Source organism: Melospiza georgiana, chromosome 2 (genome assembly GCF_028018845.1).
Source record: "Melospiza georgiana isolate bMelGeo1 chromosome 2, bMelGeo1.pri, whole genome shotgun sequence".
Classification (NCBI taxonomy): Eukaryota; Metazoa; Chordata; class Aves; order Passeriformes; family Passerellidae; genus Melospiza; species Melospiza georgiana.
The window spans coordinates 48,132,768-48,155,588 of NC_080431.1; the positions used below are offsets into that span (position 1 = coordinate 48,132,768).

Genomic DNA, 22,821 nt, shown 5'->3' on the forward strand with positions numbered 1-22,821 from the left:
ACAGAACATATGATCTGTAAACAGCAAAAACCACGTCTTTGAGTGTCTCTTTTTCATGCAGATTTCGCTTAGGAGTATGCGCTTGTATTTTAATGGTGAGGACTTCAGTAGGTTTCTGATTGTAAATGCTTTGCGATTTAGAGCTAAGGTTTAAAATTTTCATACTATTGAATTTTAAGCATGGATAAAGATCTAATAAAAATGCTATACAAAGGTATGATTCAATATGTCATATCTGCCTTCCAAAGGAAAAAAAAAAGAGTAAGAGACTTTTTTTCCTGCTTCCAAATGCTGAAGCTCTGAATTATTTCTGTTTGATAATAATGAACTTATCTCCAAGCTGGACTTGGGGAGAACACCACATTAGCACAAGAAACATAACTCCCACGGTCAGTAGAGTGAGTTTTAGAATAGGTCAATAAAGTGGACAGTAACAGATTGCTAAGACCAGCTGGTATTCACCCTGGACTTCTAAGGGAACTGAAGGATGAAACAGCTGAGCTATGAACTGTGTAAACTATCGCTGGAATTTATGCTAACATCAGAAGAAAGGAAGCAAGGTGACAGTTTTAAAAAAGGCTTGAATATCTACCATTGCCAAAGTTGATATCAGTTGATACAATCTAATAAATTACTGATATACTGGCAAAATAGGGTTTTGGGAACTGTTAATAAAGGAAAACACAGTAATCAGTTAAAGTTTCATTATAAAAGTTCAAACTGTGCCCACGTTCTGCACACTTTTTATGGTTTCCTTTCTTCGTACTATTAAAAAGTATAGTAGAGGTACAGCGAAATGGATCAAGATTGTAAAAAATGATGTCTTTCTTTGCACAATGCACAATTAAGAATTGGAACTCTGTGCTGAAGGACTTAAAGTTTAAAATTTATTAGGGTTAAAGAGGAATTACACAAATGTGTGGGAGAACAATGTGTCAGGGATTATTAAATGAAAAGATTTTGCTCTGGAATTCAACAGTGTCTGAAAGGCAACTGTTGAACACCAAACAGTGGAGGAGAACAGTTGCCATTCCAATTTACAATCAATAATGTTATGGTGTTTCTTGAATCAACTATGCTCCCTTTGGATACAAGTGCACTCAGAGCTGTTATTCAGCTTTTGATGCCTTTGGCAAGTGATGGCTCAGCTTTTTAAGGCCCAAACAGCTAAATCTTGATGGTAGGAATATATCTTAGAATGGGGAGATCTGGAAACTATAGAATTATGTGTCTACTGGCACTAGTCTCTGTTCTGCTGGGAACAGCAGTATGCTTTGTTTTTCCCTGTCCAGCAAATTCCATTGTAGCTGAAAGCTCATTTCAGCCTCCCCTTTTATCTTTCCCCTCAGACAAGAATTAATGAAGTTTCAGATCTTTCCAGGAGTTGAATCACTCTTGGTTAAAACTTTCAGTTCTAGTGGGGAGCCCAGCAAGTGTTCAGATTGTAACTAAGAGAATGATTGTTCTGATTTTGCATGCTGTATTTCTGTGAGCATTTTAGTTACTTCCTAACAAATAAGACTTCAGGGTTGGTTTTTTTTTCCCTTCAGAATTTTGTCAGCTACTGTTGAAAAATGTGAGAGTTTAATGTTCTCGGTTTAGAATGAACTATAATTTAAAAAAGATCTTTTAGTGATGAGAAGTCCCTGATGCTAACAATTGTGTTGATGCAACCTTAGGTTGCTTAGTTTGGAAAGCAGAATATTTATCAGCTTCCTGGTATTTCAGTGTTCAGGCATTCTTCCTACTTCTGTGAGCTATGCCTAGAAAACCTTATTTTAGCCTTGTGTTCATAAAAAAAAAAGAAAGCTATTTTCAAGACTGTTGTAAAACTACTTAGATCTAGTTCATAATTTCTTTTGTATTTTAATGTAAATTGTCACAAATAACTGCTGGTGAACAGCTCAATATGAAATAAATGGATCTGATGGCACCTGTGTAGTGTCATGGTCTAGGTAATAGGCTCAGTGGTGCCTTTTTATTTTTTCTTTTGAGACTAAAGGTTTGTTTTGTTTTGTTGCATTTCATATTATAAGATAGTAGTCATGCAGCTGTAAAAGCAATCCAAGTCTTCAAAAGTTTCTGTCCTGTCAGTCAAAAGGCACATATTCCCTGCCTGGCTTTTGATTTCAGCACTGGCAGGGCCACAACTGGAATACTCTGTCCAGCTTGAGGCTCCCCAGTGGAAGAGAGACATGGACGCAGTGGGGAGGGCCAACTAAGGGTCATGAAGATGGTGAAGAGACTGAAGCTGCCCTCCTGTGTGGAAAGGCTGAGAGAGCCATGAATATTTAACATGGGCAAGGGGACACTCCAGGAAGGTCTTGCCAGTTTGCATAAATACCTGAAGGGAGAGTGCAAGGAGGATTGAGCCAGACACTGCTCAGTAGTGCCCAGTGACAGGACAAGAGGCAATGGGCACAAACTGAAACACAGGTTCCTCCTGAATGTCACAAGCCACTTTTTTATTACTTTGAGGGAGACTGAGCACTGGCACAGAGTGCCCAGGGAGGTTTTGGACTCTCCCTCCAGCCTTGGGGTTATTCAAAAGCTGCCTGAATGCAGTCATGGGCACCTTGTGTGAGTAAGGGAATTGGACCAAATGACCTCCAGAAGTCACTTCCAACCTCAATATTGGTTGATACCAAGGTTATGAAGGATTTGTTATTTACCTAGAACCTAATTTTCTATTAAAGATCTGTTCTTTTGATTCCACATAACATTTAGGAGATGAACTGCAGGTCTTCCCATTGCATACCCTGCTATATGGGACACAAGATATCATTTACTTTTAAGAATTAGACTTCTATACAGATGAAGTAGGCATCTGCTTTCATAACGACGCCTGTATGGGTACATCCTTTGAATCCATGACCCCAGGCAAGTTCTTTCATTCTTCAATGAAGAGAGAATGCAAGATGACTGTAGTCTTAGCTAAGCGGCCAGGAAAAGTGTAAGGTCACATGTAATCTTTTGTATGCTCTTTTATTTAGTGACAAAATAACTCTTCTTAGCGACGAAATTACTTCAGTGAGTGTTCTGTGTAATGTAGTTTTCAAGTTTCATCTGAAATAGGAATTCAGACTTTTAAAAAATAAATACTCATATCTAAATGTTCAGATAGATTCCTTTTGAATCTTGTATTTCAAAGGTATTTTGTTTTGGTTTTTTCCACTAGGATGATGTGTTTTAGAAGATTTTTTTTCTTTAGCATACAGATGCACAGACATGATTTTTCTTACAAAGATTGTGGGTGGCAGATTATATCAAGACCTGTGGCAGAAATAGAAATGTGTATTGCAATTCATGAATGTAGATTATTTCAGTGGCACCTACCAAGAATGAAATTGTTTCAGAGTTTTACAGAGTACCTCCCTAGGATCCAGTCCACAATTTTATGAAGTGCTGTTCTGCAGGCTTCCAATACTTCCAAGTATTTATGACACAGTCCTGTCACCACTCTTTTCAGGACCCTAATTTCAGTCAGGTCATTCCCACAGATGGAGGTAGTTGACTACATTTGAATGTATATATGGATCTGAATATGAAGGAGACAGTAAAAGCAATCTGTCCAGTATCCAAAACTCCTTTGAGGTATTAGTGTGTGTGTATGTTGGCAACCACATGTGGTAATTTTAGAGTCTTTTTAATAAGGATGTAGGGTGTGAAGATAAGAGGAACTGCGAAGGGTGGGAGGTGCATTTTTGTGTGGTTCAAAGTGCTGTAGCACTTTGTTTCTCAACCTGAGAGGGCAGAGCAGGAGCATCAGATAAGGTACTACTGAAAATACATAGCTCATATGCTGGGGGCCATGTGTGCGTCCTGCAGTGGGATAGATTTGATGTATAGAAAGAACTTTAAAGGGTGTGTAGTTTCCTATTGTATAATAGCTGAAAAGAACTTAATTTTGAAAAAGTTCATGCTTAGTAAGATCAAACTTCTGGAGCTGTGAGAACTGTCTGTGTATTTTGTGATCCCCTGGTTTCTTCTCTCATTAGCATGGTAACATCTCACATCTATTTCATTCAAATAGTCACATCCTTTCTGCAGCAGCTGCCCACTCCCACTAGCCTGCTTTATTTTTTTTCCACTGTAAGCAGATGTTCCCATTTTCTTTCTTGTGTATTCTTTCCCTTCTATTCCAGTGCTCTCCACAAATGAAAATTTAACTGTATATTTTCTCTTATTTCCTTTTAGTCTAGATTCTTACTTAACCTGTTCAGATATTTCTATTCATTCCCTTCAGCTGTGGGATTTCTTTCTCTTTTTACTTGTTGGAAATAGAGAATAGTTATGTTTCTTGGGATTTTGGGGCCTTTTTTTTTTTTTTTTGCCACTTGTTATAGTTTAGGACCGGCGCTCCCTCGTTCAATGCCCCTTACAACCTTCAATGGGAGATAAAAAAGTCAGAGATCGTGGGTTGAGATAAAAGCAATTTACTGGAAACAGCAATGAGATAAGAACAATAACAGCAACAATATTAATAACAAAAGTTTACAAAGAGAGAGCGATTTGCAGGGAATTGCTCACTGACTGGGACAGTGAACAAAATTATGGACAGACCATCTGCCTCCACGTTTTGTCCCCAAGCCCAACACAATGAAAAAAATGGCAAACAGATCATCTGGTCGGGACCAGTGTTACCCCACCACTGCATTTGTTGCTTGGTTCCCTGGCAAAGGAATCCTTCCTCCTTCCCCTTCTTTTCCAGGGAGCAAGAGAGAGACCCATTTCTCTCCTCCCTGGCCATGAGGTGACATGGGATTGAATTGCAGTGTGTCTGGCCATGCCCACATGGTTCCACATAACCCTTGTCCTTGTCCAAAACCAGGACATTGATAAAGGAGGTGAAAATTTCTAGAGGCATTAGGAGGTATCAGAGTTTTCAGTGAGAAGTGCAACAGCAAGAAAAGTAATACATGTGCTCTGCTTCTTATTGCTGCCAACTACATAAGGACGTGACCTGAAGTCTACTAAAGAAGTATCATGTAAGTTTGCAGTAGTTTAGTTTATTGCATAATTGTAGAACTCTGCCTACAATTCCTGCATGAGTTGCCTAGAGTAGACACACTCTATGCTTAAATGTTTTTCCTTAGTGTTGTGATGCCTTAAGTAGTGCTGTAACATTGTGTATAACCCCCTCCTGGGTGAAAATTCCTGAAGCTATTAGCCAGTTCATTGTTTCTTGATTTGGAAGTAGGGAATTAAGTAGTGCATGTTTAACTGTTAATTCTTTTTGCATGTTTGTGTGTTTGTATTATAAGACTCGTAATGAATAAAGTTTACTTTCTAGTGCTGAAAGAGGCAAACTTTTTTTTTAATACTTTTTTAATTTCTGCCCTTTTAGCTTCCAGTTTGAGGCTGTCAGGGCACACTTAAGGAAATTAGTAAATTTAGATAATTTAACTACTTTGTATTCTGACTACAAAGGAAATTATTTTGTTTCTTGTAAAGTTCCAGGTTTCTTTGCAAAGTTCCAAGGTAGCCATGAAGAATTTTACTGTATTTTCATTAAGGCATGAAAATTGCTTGGAACCTGTCCTGCAGGGATGTACAGGTTTTCTAGGAGAATCTGCAATTCTAGCATTGATAAGACTTTGAGGCAACTCAAAAGTCATGTTTTTAAGAGTCACAGTTTTCTGTGTGTAGTTGAAGAATTTAAGAAATTTGAGAGGTCTGTTAAAGTGTTTCTCTCTGCGAGAGAAAACAGTCATGTAATTCTGGGATCTGCAGCCCCTTGACATACCCTTCTGGGTTCAGTAAGGGCTCTTCTTCAAGCATAATCAGAAAAAGTGAACTTTTAGTGGTAACCTTTTTTTTATCCAGTAGCTTTAATGTCATTCTATTCCTTTGGTGCCTGAGCTATGGAGTTCTCACATTGCTGGTGAAAACCTACTTTTGCTTTCACATGTGTAGTAAGCAGGGTGTGTTGCTTTTCCTGGTACAGGAGAGTGCTAAACATTCTGTTCAATGTGCTAAAAGAAATTCAAGACCAAGTGAATTTTGTGGGTAGACTGGGAGCAGACAAAAGAGGAGGATTGTGGCTTTGTAACCTGTTTTCCAGGATAATGGTTATCAGTCCTTCTTCTAAGGACTGCTTTATGTCTTAGCTTAGTGATTTCATTTTTGCAGAATACAGGTTCTTTTCTGCACCGTGGCATGTTCTCAGGAGCATTGTGCTGCCTAGCAGGTGTAGAGCATTAAAAGTGATTTAGGAGATGATTCAAATTTCTCTCTCCACCTACTCGGAAGGGACTTGAATCTGGTTCCTTCAATCCCTGTGTGAGGTCTTGAATTCCTTATCTCTTTGGTTGTATCCTAGACAACAAAGATCAAAGACCTCAGCAGGTCATTTAGTTTGTGTCCCAATCCTTGGCAAAATTTATCATGCTTCTGAAAACATTTTTTAAGAATTATGTAGCTCTTAAATAGCTCTCTTACCATTTTTGGAATTAATTTCAGCTTAGGAAAATCCTCTTGATAATTCATGCTTATGTCGAGTTTTGTCAAGGATCATCACTGAGCTAGAAATTTTAATCCTATGTCTCCTTGGCAGGACTTCTCATCTATGCCTATCTCCTTTGGAAGTCAGTAGCACATTATACTATTGTAGCATATTTTCTTCTCTCAAATATTTGAAGCATGTATAACTTAATTTGGAACAACCATACTGTAAAGCTATGAAACGAATCTCATTTGTGAAATAATATACAGAATTAGCTAAACAGTAGCAATGTATTTGGTAAATAGCATTTGACAGTGAAGATTTGTGCTCCGGGAAGGAAGAAGGAAAAGTTAAAAAAAAGAGTATTTTGTATCATGTGTTATTGTAAAATAATACAATAACAGATCATATTTAAGGAAAGATTTGTGTGGTTTTAGCTTTTTAGTTTGTTTGCATAATAATTCCTACTAATACTTTATCAAGCCTATGTTGTTATTTTAAGTGAAATTCTTATGATAGTATGTGAATAATGAGAAAGAAATTCAGCTTACACAATGTATTTGGGAGATCCTATTTGTATTAATTATTTTCTATTTGTATGAATTATTAAAAGAAAGAATAAGCCAAAATCTCCAGCAATGTTAATATATGTTTATACAATCACTTTTTCTTTGTGATATTTTGTAATAATGTGATTACATCATATATTTAAAAATACATCTTTTTGAGGAGGGCAAGAAAATAGAGATATACATATATATACCTACATGCTATATAGGTATATAACAACTCAGCTGTATTCTAAGCTAATGTTATTTTTTTAATAAGCTGGTGATCTTTGATAATTTTGATGCATATAGTTAGACAAAAGCAATCACTTAAATAGATAGATGTCTCAGTGTTGAGACATATTGCCATGTTTTTTAAGATCTGTTATTATTAAAATCCAATTCATAATCCTAGCCTTGCCAGGGTACTGGAGCATGTTGCATGATATTTTAAATATGATTCAATTTGTACAATTAACATTAGCATGTTTATTCAGGCCCTGTATCTTGAAAAAAATAAATCTAGAAGGGTAACAAGCTGACAAATTTGACTGAAGAGCAAAAGTATTGAAATATAACAAAACATACAAAACCTCTCAATTTTTTGTCTGTGTGTTTTATGATCTGTGAATTGACTATGCTTGATAGCAAATATGCCTCCTGAATTCATGAATGTTTCCTTTAAATATGAAGAATTAACCATGATTGTATTTGTGATTAATCTGGCAGTAAAAAGAGAGGAAGAGGATTTTGAAGAAAAGAAATCCATTAAGAAACGCATCAAAGAATTAAAAGTTTTGGATCCTAAGATTGCACAGAATCTGTGTAAGTAGATTCTGTTGGTTATTTTTTTTTCCTCAGAGTAATGTATAAATCTTCCATAAAAATGCCTTTCTCTCTTGTGTGATTACCTGGTAACCACTTATTGTTTAAAATGTGTTTAAAGATGTGCATATTGTTTTAAACACAAATATGAGTTTACACAACTGAAACACTTAAAAAGACCCGAGAAGTAGTTAAAGATTATTCCTTGTTCAAGACTGTATGTACTGAAGTGCAAGCACACAGCTATGTATCTAATCCATCTGTATTTTCAATATATCCATCAAGGAATACTGGATACCCCCTTCCCCTGCATGTCCTCGCCCCTTGTCAACAAAAGGATGAAAATGCCTGCAGCGTGTCTGCCCATCTCATGAACTTTGTAGAAATTAGGTGATACTCAGTATTATGGAATAATATACAAAGAAAATAAAGTTTTGATGGAGAGGAGTTCTAGGAAGAATAGGTTCCTAAATGCCAGCACAGATTATATAAGAAATAACTGTATTATGGTGACTAAACAAAGAGTGTTTATAAGAACATTTAACAAAATGTTCTGTTTCTGTGGCTTGGTTTTGGTTTGTCATGGTGCTTCTTTCAGAGAAGGCTCTGACAAGACTATTGAAAAAATTACAGTTGTCACCTTAGCACAAAATACCGTAATAGCAGTGATTCTTCTGAAGAGTAGATTTGTCTCTGACTGCCTATGGAAGTCTTCTGTGATGCTGGATGTTGTATATAACAAATGGATATGGAGAAGGCTGGAATTGAAAGAAAACAATAATTAAAAATACATTAAAATTGTTATCTTACCTATATTATTTGGCATAGTGTTTGTTAATCTGGAGATGCTATGACCTGTTTTGCTGCTGTTTTTTAAATAGAAACAAGATAGTTCTTGTCTTGCTTTCTTCATTATTTGTTGAATCTCTGTTTTAGCAATTTTCCTTGGATCTTTCCGAGTGCCTTATGAAGAGATCAAAATGATGATATTGGAAGTAGATGAAACACAGCTCTCAGAGTCCATGATTCAGGTAACAAAAATAGCACTTAAAATCCCAGTATTTCAAGAGAAGCTTCTCAGTAAATAGAAATGCATAGCTAAAAACACCCCTTGATTTAAACTTTTGGCTAATAATTAAAGGCAAGAATGTTCTTTTCCTGTGAACAGTAGATTTTTTTTTTAATTTGTAATGCTAATATTTTTATGAAAGCAGCTTGTGTTGGTTTTGGCTGGGACTAAGTTAATTGTCTTCATGGTGGCTGATATGGGGTTATGTTTGCATTTGTGCTGAACACAGGGTTGATAATAGAGAGATGTTTTTGTTATTCCTGAGCAGGGCTTACACGAGCCAGGGCCTTTTTTGTTGGTACTGCCACGCTGGCAAGGGGGCTGGATGTGTATGGGAGGTTGGGAGGGGACACAGCCAGGACAGGTGACCCCAAATGACCAAGGGGACATTCCAGACAGTATGACATGATGCTCAGTATGTAAAGTGGGAGGGAGAAAAAAGAAGGGAGATGGAGTGGTGATGTTTGTCAAGTCAGCATTACATTTGATGGAGCCCTGCTCTCCTGAAGATGGCAGTAAACATCTCCCAGCCCATGGGAACCAGTGAATGAATTCCTTGCTTTGCTTTGCTTGTGTGCACGGTTTTATCCTGTGAGTTTTCTGACTTTAACCCTTCCAACCTCATCCTTATCCCACTGTGGGGGGAGTGAGTGAGGGGCTGCTTGGGGCTTGCTTGCTGGATGGGATTAAAGTATGACACAGCTGAATTTATATTCTCAGTGTTCCATATTATCCACACCTAAATAGAGACTTTTTCTTGTGTACATATGATGTTTTGTTTCTTCCCTACTTGCCAAATTTTTCTTTGCTTTGTTTTAGCTCTGTCTTATCTGCACAAATCTCTATTTTTGTTGTTTAGTTTGGATGGTTTTTTTGTTTGTTAGAGCTGTAACAATCCAATGTCTTGCCCTTGAGCATTTACAGCATTCACCACTTCTCTTCCATGGAGTTTATTTAGGTAGCGTCTTCTCTTTCAATATTACTTTTTTAAAACACCAAGTCAGTATGACTCTATGTGGAGCCAAAATAAACTGGAAATTCTTCTATATAAGTGTATTTAAGGGTTGAAAAGCTGAATAATTTAATGAAATAAACACAAGTGAATCATTTTAAACATGGGAAAAATAATTTGGAGGGGTGTCTTGAAGTCATTTGAGCCAAGACTCTCAAAGCCAGGTCAACTAGAGCACTTTGATCAGGGCCTTTCCCATCAAATTTTTAGTATCTCTGAGTCTGGAGACCCATTGGCTTTTCTGGAAACCTTTTTCAGTGTTGAATACTTGTAGTAGAAAATGTTCCTTTGTTTATCTAACTGGAATCTTAATTGTGATAACTTGTGATCTTTGTTCTTCTATTGCACAACTCCAAGAACAGCTTAGTTACGCCTTCTTTGTACCACTTAGTTGGGTATCTGCACACATTAAGGGCCCATGAGGCTTTCCCAGAGTTCAACAGAGTGATTTCTCTGAGTCTGTCCTGCCTGTCATGTGCCATATTCTTGAGTCGTCTTAGTGGGCATCAGTAAATTTGAAAACATCAGTCTTTAGAAAAATTACCTGTATTTTGGACAGGACTCTGGCATACTGTGATGAACTTCAAATTATTTATATTATGGCTCATAAATGTCAAAACATAATATAAGAATAATTGATAATTACTGTCTATCTACTTGTAATGTGGTGTAGATTTTAGATAGCTGATCTCTTCAGCATGCTTCAAAGTGTGTTGCAGACGTGGGTACCAGTCCCTGCTGAAATGTGAAAGAAAGCTGAAGGTAGATTGGTTTTTTAGAAACATAATCTATTTGCAGGAATATTGATTAGTTAAAACAAGTACAGGTATCAGGGTCATAAAATTAGTTGTTACATTAAGGCTCACTAAAATTCAGGTGTGGCTTCTACTGCAACACATAGGAACTTGTATTCAGATGTCAAAACAAGACAAATCTGTATTTCTGTTGTTTTCCTGCAAAATGAATTTCCACCATATCAGAATATCAAAATAACATCTTGTCTTATCGCACAGGAGGCTGTGCAATGCTCAGCGTGCATTTTTTCCTGCATGCGGTTTTGCCCTCACTTCCCGTCACTTGGATTTCAGAGATGTTTAATTTCTCTTCAGCTATTTGGACTTCACTTTCCCTTCTTCATTGAAAAATGAGATGTTTCTCTTAAATATTTGAAGGAGCAAGCATGAACCATGATCTCCAGTGACAGTATATGTAATCATTTTATAATTCTCATTCTATTCTTCAATGATGCAGTTAATATTGGAACTAAAACTATTACTTTAAGGTTTTTGGGATGAACATAGTTTACACTTCTAAAATGTTTTTTTAGTCTAATTTGCACTTAGATCACTTTTTCAAGGTTTTTTTCATGCTCAACAGCAGCATGATGTGTATCTTTATCTTATTTTATTTGGTATAACAGTGGAAATTCTCTATGGTAGCATGAAAAAATGAGAGATGGAATATGCTCTTGTTATGCTCTGCTGAAACTCTGTCTCAGGTAGTCCATCCTTGCTCTGAGATTCTCTCATGCTATTTGATCTTAGCACTGTTTTTCAACAGTTAACATTTAGCTTGTTAGAAAAATTAGGTCCGCAGCAATTAAGTGAAGCAACCCGTATAAATAAGTACTGTATATCAAAAATATAAAAAACTGTTATTTTGATAATTTCTATGTGTGTTATCTAAAGAAGGTGAAATTTATTTTTGCATTTAGACTCTGATAAAGAAAATCATCAAACCAATAACGGGTAGTTAGTTAATGGCATACTTCTATGTGAAGATGCAGTAATCTGAGAAAATTTATTTTCATGGATAATTTTTTTGCTTTTGTATCATTATTTTTAATTTCTTCTGTGGACTATTATTTTCATTATAATTGTGTATGCCTTGGGATAAAGAATGCCTAATTTTCAATATATTTAGAACATCTAGCACACCCTATCCCCACTGGAGCTTTGCAGTAGGCATAGCTAAAAATATAATAGGATATAACTCTTTGACACTATGCTGATAATCTTGTGGCTCTATTAATTGGTATTGGCAGTAAATTATGTTGAAATTCAGTGTATACAGTAACCTCTCTATGTGGTTGGCATCAAAATTGAGTCCAAAGTGGTTTCAACAGTGGTTGAGCCCTTCCTTTCATGTTTCCTTTTGGAGGGGAGTGAACAATTTTATTTAAGAAAAGGGTAAGAGAAGATGAAGAGCCAAAAGTGAGAAATTATATCCTACAAGAGTACAGTGATATTATCAGCTGCTGTGATTATGTAAAATTCAGTGGAATGGAATGCAAGTGATCATGTGCACAATATCCTGTATGAACACAATCATATAAATCACTCAAGAATATAGACTGTATTTTTTTGCCAAGTGATAAATCCCTTGAAGACCTAAACCAGGTGGAAAATTCAGTAGAACTTAGGCTTAAAATTTAGTTTCCAAGTTTAGATGTAATAATATTTATCAAATGAGTTCATCCAAATTGCTTGTTTCTGACTAAAACAACCCCATAATAACTTTGAAAAAGGGACTAAGTTTGAACTTGAAAAAGGACTTGAAACACCCATCTTTCTTTGAAAGTGGTAAAACAATGTGCCCCATTGCTTCAAAAAGTTGGTATGCACCTTCATATATACTTTTAAATAACTTTAAGTATCGAGCTCTATGTCTCTATTTCTACCTTCCACATCCTTTTCAAGTATACATTATGACCATGCTATGAAAATGTGTTCCACGTATTTCATCATTCTGAGAAGAGGGAAATAGTATATAGGTTTACAGCCATATCTGGCTAATTTTCTTCATTCATATAGGTTACCTTAGAGAGTATGGTTCTTCTCCTTTTCAGAAATTTCTTGCTTTCAGCAGATATTTTTGTTTAGTTGTAACTGTTTTGTTCAGTGGGCCCTAATAATCACTGTTTCTGAAGTTGGAAATTTGTTCTTAATCCAGCTCTTGTTATGCTTAAGAAATAAAATGTATTTTCTCTCCATCTGTCTCCATTCCCCACTTCAGTTAGAAATTAAATCTAGCACTTCAAAATGTAAAAACTCCAAAAGCCATGTTGTAATCCAAAGACTCATTGACTAATTATTGAAATATTTCCCGTGACACAGTCAAAATTCTTTCTCCTGCTTATTCCTTGTTTGATATTCAAAATGTGTTTCATCTGTAGCTGCTCAAAAGCTTTATCTGTACACCATAAAAGCTGCTTTGATATCAGCTGCTCCTTCTGTTTTGGTTGCTTTTTTTTTTTTAATATTCTGATGCTCAACGTTGAAAATATTCATCTAACACTTGACTGTTTTTGGTTTTTGAAAGTTTTGTGGACAGTTTTTCTTCATATGAAAACTATTTCTGCATCAAAGAATAACATTTTAGTTTCAGTACATATTAAGGAATTGTATTATATTTAGAGCTGTGTTTGGGAATGCTGGGTATCAAAAAAAGAAATAGGTGCGTTATGAATTTCTAATTTAAAATGTACCTTTTTACGCTTTTTACCCTTTCATTTTTGCTCAGTGTTACTGATTTATTGCCAGACATCTTCATCCATAATTAATAAGTGTAGTCTGTTTTACAAAAATATTTTCCAAATGTGAGAGTAGTAAGGATATGTATGACTGCTGTTCCACTAAAATTCAGTTTCATCATATCTAAATCAAGCTCCTAAAATTTAAGTTTACATTATTGTTTTAAGCATCTTTGTTCCTGCATTTTTAGTAGTTTTGTCTTTTCTTACCAAAATCCTTATTTGAGCATGGACATTCTGTTGAATCAGTCTACTGATTTAGGGATATTTTTCAGCTCCTACTGAAAAGAGTAAAATTTGTTCTTCTTAAACTAAAGAAGTGTGTTAAGCAAAGCACAGATATGACTTTTTATCTGCCTGGCCCCAGAGAGGCAATTTTTATATCTTAACTGGTTAAGTTTCCTGTTTAAGAAGGAATCAGAATCTTTAGTGGGTAAAATTAGGGTTTTTTTAAGACTTTCAGGTGGAGATTCAGCTCAATAACTAAAACAAATTCTTTTTTGCTCATTGTATATCAATAAAGCTATTTGCTTGAGAGATAATAAAACAAATGTTGGTAACCAAAATGTCTGCCTTTTCCATCAAGTAATGGGGAAGTTGGTCTTGTTTCTTTCTTGAAATATGATAATAGCAGTGGGGTGGCTTCAGTGTTAAAAGGATTGAATCTTAAGTTCAGGAGAGTGAACTTACCAGTAGACCAAAGAGTGTTTTAAGTAAGGAAAATCTCTCTTGTGTTTTTTTCACTGTGACAGAAGCTTAACCAATGTGCAACCAGAAACACCAGAGTCATGATCTGAGAGACACAGCAGGCCGTAGGGACTCTGGCTATTGCCTGGTAGTTGCAGCAGTCATCTTGGGAAGGGACAGAATTGAGCTACTGATTCAAATTTTATACCACAATTAAGTGTGTGAGAAGCTTTCTATTTCCAGAATATCCAAAAAGCCATTTTTAGCCAGCCTAGCAGAAGCTAATTAGAGTGGGGTTCAGGTGCCCAAATGTGAGTGTCTTTTTGTAGATAATATGTGTCTAAGTGTTCAGGAAGCTTCAGGGAGACAGAGGATTCTTCAGGAGAACAGATGAAGATGAAATGTTTGATTCCCTTACCTGTAAGACGTTGACTTTATATGTGTCCAACCTCCCCATTTTGAGTTCAGAATTCAGCTGAAGCTGAATCTCGCCTCTGATTTACTACTTTTAGCAAGTTTTCGTAGTAGTAGTGTAAGTAAGTAAATAAGTGTAATGGGTTTAAACTTTTGTTTTGAAATGCTAGAAAATTAATTATTCTTTTCCAAAATACTTTTTATCTAGCATTAGTAATTCTTGCCAGACTTTGGGTGGTTATGTTATACTTAAAGTTCCTGTTTTGTTTGCTTTGAAGTGTTTTGTTTCCATCATGCCTATCAAGCACATTCCTTCTTTAAAAACAGTTTTTAAAAAATGCTACAGAAGTGTGTAGAATCAGTGTCAGTATTACAGTATTGCTGGCAGTATTGCATCACTTATCTTTTACATTCTCAGTTACTTTAATTTGTGTGTTGCTATGTACATTCTGCTGTCTTCAGGAAAGAGTGTTGTCTTTGGAGTGTATGGCAGTAATGCATGTGTAAACCTGTTTGTTTACAATAACAGAAGGAACATTGAATCTGAGATTTTTAAGCCTATTTTATTTTCCTTTATAGAATTTAATAAAACACCTCCCTGAACAAGAGCAATTGAATGCATTGTCCAAGTTCAAGAACGAGTATAACAATTTGTCTGAGCCAGAGCAGTTTGGTGTTGTGGTGAGTTCTGTTTTATTATCACTGGTTGTTTTTTTTTTTTTTTTTTTTTTTTGGCCTTTCTGGAAATACAGTGTTAATATAATATTATAGAAAAAAACCAAAACAGTTGCTTCTTCCTAAAAGTGAAGGGGTTCCAGACTGGGAGAAGATTACAGGTGCTGCCATTCAACTGGACTTTTGTTGGACATATCCATGGAGGTGAAAGGCCTGATTATTGAAATATTGCTTCTGGAATGATTTTGGATTCTCTTTGTTTAAACAAGTTATTTGTATTTGCAAAAGAAACCAAACCAAAACGATAAAAACTTAGTTATTTTCTGTGGCAAAGTTTCACTGGGAGATACAGAGCTATTTTACAGAGCTATTTTTGAATTTTCATAGCTAAAATAGTTTGGCCTTACTTTTGTTTGCATTAAAAAATCTGAACTTTTTGAACTGAAGTTTTCTACACTTATGTTTTTCTTTCTATTCTCCGTGTAAATGAGAAGGACATAATGTCATAGTGATCACGTTGACCTATTCTGCCTCCTGCCGCCTCTGTTTTATACCATGTCCTGTAAAGAGTATCCCTAATCACTTTTTCCCTTCCCTCTGGAAAGATATGTTTGTAGTATCTTCCAGGTTGAATTCACAAAGGAAGATTGGAAGTGAAAAAAAGAAAATGCTACTTCAGAGCTGGCAGTTGATGCTTTTTGTGGAAATACAGTTTGCATCTAATTTCTCTATAGGTCATAATTCATAGTTGGTAATTACTTCATCCAGACAAACACAGAGTAATGCTATGTAGTTTCCTGGCGCATAAATCTGTACAAGGCTTTGATTTTTCTTGTCCATTCCTGGAGGTTAAACCTAAGGTGGTTATTGCTAAGATTATCTTATCTGAGGGAATTTCCCATGAGGGAATAATACTCAGTTAGATGGAACTGTCAGTTGATGAGAAGAGCTAGACCAATAACAGTGTAGGTAGAGTTTTGCTGCATCTGGCCCAACTTTTCTGATAAATTTGTGTTTAAAAGTTGAGGCAAGTGATAACTCAGAAAAATAAAATAAATGGACAAAGTGATAAGAGTTCTTATATCTCAAAAATTTCTGGAGCTTATTTTCTGAAGGAACAGCCAGATTCCCACTAACTGAAAAGTGCAAGTTCTTGCTTTTCCTGGTTTTCTATGCAAAACATTAAAAAACAAAGTCCACAAACAAGACCAAACCCCATCATCAGGAACAGTTTCTGTCATGTCACAGCTTCTATGCATGTAGTAGAGGGGATTTGAGAGAACAAGCGACAATGTTTATTACATGAAACATTTTTCATTTCTGTTCCAATGGGAGAAAATTTGAATAAGTCACTTTCTTTTACTCTGAATGTGGAATCCTATCCATTTACTTTTCCTCAAAGTTCTTCAAGCTCCATCTGGCTCTCCTGGATGTTTTCTGTTATTGTTGTCCAAGGAGGGGGCTGAGAAATTCTTCCCATTTCTTAGGAAGCCACTGATAATGCTAATGTCAATCTTCACATTATTGCTGGTTTTGTTGGTTTTGTTTATTTTTCCTTAAAAATATTGGTTTATGCCTTAATTTTTGCTGTCTGTTTTAAATGGGAAGAATCAAACTTGAATACACAATGCAAGGCTTGAAGTCTTTTAGATAAGTAGTGTTTTATAGTTATGATTTTTAGAGAATTAGGAGATTCCATGGTAATTTTCTCTGAAGTTGTGATTAAAGGAACAATTAAACTATTTGACTCTTAAGGAAGAATCTAAATAGTGAATAAATGGCTAATTACTACTTGTGCGATAAATTTTTTTTCATCATGGAAACCCATTATCTTTCAGGCTTTGAATTGAAAGTCAGGATTCGATACTCTGAAACCAACAGCGAGACACTTAGTGAGATATTGGCTGGCAGTGACTGTTACAGTATTGTATGTTTCAAGAAAAGTCAATTAAATTTTGTTGTTGGCTTAAAGACCTTGAGAGCATGATTCTAAACAGTTCAGGTTTCCTTCATGAGTGTTGCTTGTGGTTTTGGGTTTTTGTTTGGGGTTTTGTCTTGTGGTTGTGAGGATTTGTTTTCTTTGAATTGACCCTATGAGTTGCTTTTGTGGTTTCTGCCTTCTCTGTTTTAGTTATTTATAATTTTAATATTTTCAGTTCATTCAGCTGTAAGTATAAAATAAATCCTTTATGGCCCTTATCTTCTCTTCCAGACTTTGGGTTTTCTTTAGATAAACTACTTTGTTTTCCACTAGGTTCTTTCTTTCACTTACTCCAGGCCAATGTCTCAGAGCACAGATATTATCATGTATTACTGTGGAGCTTTGTTTTTGGTTTAGAGTTGTGGGGTTTTTTTGGGGGTGGGAGGGGGACAGGGAGGGGCTTGTACAGATTCATTAACTATTTCATGACAATTACATTAATTCTGTTCATCTTACTAAAAATTTAGTTTGCTACTGTTACCTTAACTTGATGTTATATTGAATGTTGTATTTTCTTGCCCAAATTCATGGGGTATTTCAAATTCATGATGAGGTTTTCATCAAACTTGTGCTTGATGAAACATAAATACTCAATTGCATCTTGTTTTACCATGGTTCTTGTTTTGTACTTGGTTTTACTTACTGCAATCAGCTTCTCCAAAACTTCTTAAAAACTTCCCTAACCTTCATATTGTTTTCTTGGTAATTTCTTTAATTACCACAGAATCACAGAGTATTCTCAGTTGGAAGGAATCCACAAGGATCATCGAGTCCAGCTCTTAAGGGCATAGCCCTTACGGGGATCAAACTCACAACCTTGTCTTTACTAGCACCATGCTGAATCATGCTAAATCTTGAATAAAACTTGATAATGGTGAAGATTATCTTGGAGATGAATGAAGTTTCATCTAGATGTTCATCTTGGTAACTGTTGAGAGAGGTTGTATTTTGGAGGTTTTTACTTTTTGTACCTGGTTCTTTCTTCAATGGACAGTATAAATATTTTGTTGCTTTAGGATTTTTAGCAGTGTTGATTTGTTTTGCAGGTAGTTCTTTCCTACTAAGAAAAAGGTATTGTTTTAGAGAGTATTTTTTCCTAATTTTTGGTGTAGTGTCTGTCATCATATCAAAGAAATGTTTAAGGAGTAGATAATTTAGTAAATATTAATCTAATTTATTTTCAGTGAAGTTGATGTAATAACTACTAGTTAGATTTATTTATCATGACTGATACTTTGAGTGCAGTAATCTGTTTAATGGATTTTTACTGAACTATTACCATACCACTGGTTAATATCTTATTTATTAGGAAGTTGGGCACAAGCATCTTCTAGCTGTTCAGAACTTGAATGTTCTGAATTCTCATAGAATTCCATTCTGTGATTTGAGGTACACTTGTTTATTTACTGTGGCTGTAATTCTTTGTGTTGTAAAATAGTCCTAGACTATTTCAAATTTATTATATGGTTTGATATCCATGAATGCAATTCCATTTAAGAAATCACAGTTTGATGCTCTTTATCAGGGATCCCTGTGCCTCTAGGTCTGACATTTCAGGGCCTTTAGCGAGGCACAGAGGTGCATGGCAATGTTTAGTCCCATATCAGATGGCTCCAGATCTTTGCTGCACCTCCCCTGCCCTCAGTGTCCTGTAACTGCAGTTCCCACCTTTACAGCACCACTCATCTGCCTCTCCTCCCTCTCTTGTCCACACAGCAGTGCTAAGGCTTCAGGCCTACCCATGCCAACATATTTTAGCTGTTTGTTGCACTAGGAACCATTCGAAAAAGTAGTTCTGAATTGATAATGCTCCATGCATATAGCTGAATCCAGTAGTAAATTCCAGCATGAGACAAGTGGAACAGGTTGCCCAGAGAATGTGGATGTCCCATCCCTGGAAATTTTCAAAGCTAGGTTGAATGAGGCTCAGAGCAACCTGGTCTGGTGGAGGGTGTCCCTATCCACGGCAGGGGAGTTGGAACTAGATGATTTTTAAGATTCCTTCCAACACAAAAATATTCTAGGATTTTATGTAGCCTCATCAGTGCCTGTAATCCTTAGTGGTATAAAATGGTCGTGGTCCATATTAAATTTATTATGTGGTTTGAAATCTATAAATGCAATTCCATTTAAGAAATAAAAGTTTTGATGTTGTTTATAAACACTTCTAATGTAAAAAGTTTCTGATGCTTGACAGGATGCTATTAGTAGGCATTTGACCTCAGGTGTATGCAAGTGTACTAGCATTCTTACATATGAGAATACTGTCTCAAGAGCCACATGTGATAGCTCCTGCTGTCTTTCTTTTCTTGCAATCTGAGACATTCAGAAAGATGTTCCCATATTGTCTGGTAGTGAAAAAAAAGGAAACAGATTTTTCCTTGATCACTTATATTTGCTCAAAGACAAAATTGAGGGAATTACAAAATATTGTTTCAGAAATAATTAATGTTCAGACCTTGTGAAATTCACTGACAGCTAACCCAAATAGAATTTGGCAAGCAATCCTCATGTGGCTTCACAGCTTGTTCACTGATGGATGTGTTTTTAATGAGTTCGTACCAAAGGAAAAGATTTCACTAGAGTAAATTGAAGATTAGAGTGAGGCCTGATGAAGGCTAGTTTGTCTTAAATAATTCAGAAGACACTTAAATTGATCAATTCCATATTCAGCTGATAGTTTCACCTGTATGTTCTCGTTGAGGATAACTCAAAATGTATTAATGTTTTTTCACTGTTGTCTGGAAAATATCATACTATCACTGTTTCTGCAGAAGCGTACTCTGCCTTTCATAAGACTTGATGCTTGGACAGAGCCATACCTAGTGACATTTCAGTCTGTTTAAAATTCTGAAGTGCTGACGTGCGTCTGGGCTGTGAGATATTTTGATTGTGTTAATTTCTATCTGCAAACCTTATCTTCTGTGTCTTCTAGATGTCATGTGTATCTGCTGCTCTGCCTTGTCAGTGTTCTTTATCAGTATTTCCAGCCTTTCCAGGAGTGTTGCCAAAAATTAACTTTCTCTTATATGCCATCTGTGAGAGTTAAAGAATCTTTATGACAAATTGCAGTCAAGTTACCTATGCTGTTGCGAAGGAGAACATCCTTAACTCCTGTAATGTTGATGTTTTTCAAACCTTGAACCTAGGTAAGGGTGGAGAGCAAGGCTCCAGAATACCTTCTGAAAATGGCCATCATGAATGATCTGCAATAATCTGACTGTTTGCAATTGCCATTGGATTGGCTTGTATTAATTCCTTTGTGATGCCATATTACAGATGAGTGCTCCTGTAAATGCTTCAGTAGAAGCAGACCTTACTCTTATCTCTTGTTTAGTTCTGGTAAAACCATTTTGTTTGGTAATCTAAAGAACAATTTAAAAAAATTGTCTTACTGCCTGATATTAATTCAGATGGCTAAGTGGGTGCTTGTTATTTGTTCTAGCCCACACACAGGCTATCTCAGTTCTCTTCTTGGCAGATATTGCTGCAGCTTCAGAGCAGGAATGTTATTTCTCTGAAGGGTCCTCATCTTTTGCTTCCACCCATTCACTTTGCACATTCTATCAAGGGCCTGTCCTGGATCCGATTTGATGTTTTGCTTCACTAGTAATGTAAGCAACCCTCTAATGATCATGTCATGCATTACATATCATAAGGAAAACACTTCTGTGTGTAGTAGGGACCATGGTCCTGCCATTTTAACTCATTAAATTAAAGGATTTCTTGGAATTTAGCCACCTAAATTGAGTTAGGTATCCAAATGACTGGCTAGTGTAGGGCAGCTGTGCTGAAAGAACCATGAGGCTGATCAGTACTTATTTAATCCCTAGAGCCTGAAATTAATATGCAGATATTTCACCTTTCCCGCTTCAGACATTAGAGCCCAGTGCAGCTCCAGGTGCTGTAGGATTTGCTTTCCCTGTGATCATTTTGTAGAACTGAGAAACTCTCCAAGTCATGCAAACTGTCATCTGCAGCATTCACTTATGTGACATGTCAGACTGTTTTTGCCACAGATTAACTGTGGTTCCAAATACACCAAATAACCATTGGATAAAAATTCCCCAGTCATTACTGAATTCACTGTTGACAGGGCCACAGAAGCTCTACAGTGGAGTGTTTTTTCCTTAGCAGTACTGTCATGATCATAGACACATATCTTCCCTCTGAGAAAATTAACTGGGACACACCTTGTTGGGTCAGTAGAGAAGATGATGCAAATGGTTGGAGGCCTGACCTTTTTTTGAAGTGGGTCTTGTCTGTCGCATCAAAGACATCAAAATCAGCTGCAAGCTATGTAACATCAAATTCCACTATTATGTGGCAATTGTTATGATGGTTCAACCTGATGGGAAGTACTAAACTTGCTGTCATGATTTTGAGACATTCTCATCCAGACCTTGATCATGTGTCTTCATGACCTCTGTTTTGGGATATTCCTTATAGTAGACTTTTCATTAGGAGGTGGATTCCTAGTAATAGCCAGATAGAAAATGAGGCATTTATTTTAAAGTCAGGCTTACCAGATTTTTCGATCTGGAATACAGTTTCAGAAACTTTTCTCCATTTGGTTTGATGCTATAATATTTGCTTTTAAATTCCTCAATGACATCTGCCCTTGACTTCTGGTGTTACTTTATTTATTCTTGCTACCTGTATGAATTAGAGGTTTTACAGAGGATTTTTACCTATATTAAGCTCTTGACTTGGTTTCCCATGAGGCAACCTTTTCAGTCTGATAGCATCTGCTCCATATGTGTCTTTTAATGAAAATAGCCTTTCAGACATCTGTTAGGCCAGCTAAAAATAGAAGAATTTTGGAAATTTGGACCCTCTCCTTGGAAGTTTAGTTTTTAGGAAAATATTGTCTGGTTTCAACTTGGAGAAACAAAAGCGGTCTCCATTTCGTACTGATCAGTACATCTAATTGTATTTTTTTGCATAAGACAAAAGAAAAGGGCTACTTTCTTTTCACAGAACTTACCTTCCTGTGAATTTCAGCCTGAAGATGGTAAGCTCAGCTTATTTTGACAGCTGTGTTGTAGCCCCCATTGGCAATTCTGAGATGTGCTCACTGACCTTGCTGGGCCATCTTTGTTGAACATAATGCAATCCAAAACAGTACCAGGGATTTTCTGCACTGTGAATCAGTGCGCTGTCATCCACAAGACAAAGAAGGCTGCCTGTGTGCAGCTAGGAGGTAATTGATAGGTGTTGTCCCTGTGTCACTTACAGTACACTGCCTTCTATTCTGCTCTGAGTATCCTTTAGGAAAATATTTGATTTGCAAGAAACTTCCTTAGTGGTTCACGCTGATTATAATTCAGGCTGGAGAAGCAGAGTAACAGGACATGCTCTCCATCATTGCTAATAAGGCTGAAAAGTCATTAGTTCAATTGTTTGCATGTATACATACATATAAATATGTGGGTATGTGTGTATATATATATATATATATATATATATATATATATATAATATATATATATAAATGTTTATATGTGTACTCAATTTCTCTTAGGTAATTTTAATTTTGCGTTGGCAGTTCTTGACTTTATTAGTATTTCCTTGAGGAAAAAGAGTATGTCAAAGGTGAAGAAAGAGGTACTATTTCCACTATACATAAAACA

At 36.1% G+C, this 22,821-nt stretch overlaps 1 protein-coding gene across 1 annotated transcript in view; it reads left to right on the forward strand.

The window, feature by feature from the left end:
• DIAPH3 (diaphanous related formin 3) overlaps positions 1-22,821 on the forward strand; it is a 202,475-nt gene that overhangs the window by 77,907 nt on the left and 101,747 nt on the right. The window contains exons 17-19 of the mRNA XM_058045211.1: positions 7,723-7,818; positions 8,755-8,849; positions 15,112-15,213. Of these exons, the coding sequence (XP_057901194.1) occupies positions 7,723-7,818; positions 8,755-8,849; positions 15,112-15,213 (293 nt within the window). The remainder of the gene's footprint in view (positions 1-7,722; positions 7,819-8,754; positions 8,850-15,111; positions 15,214-22,821) is intronic.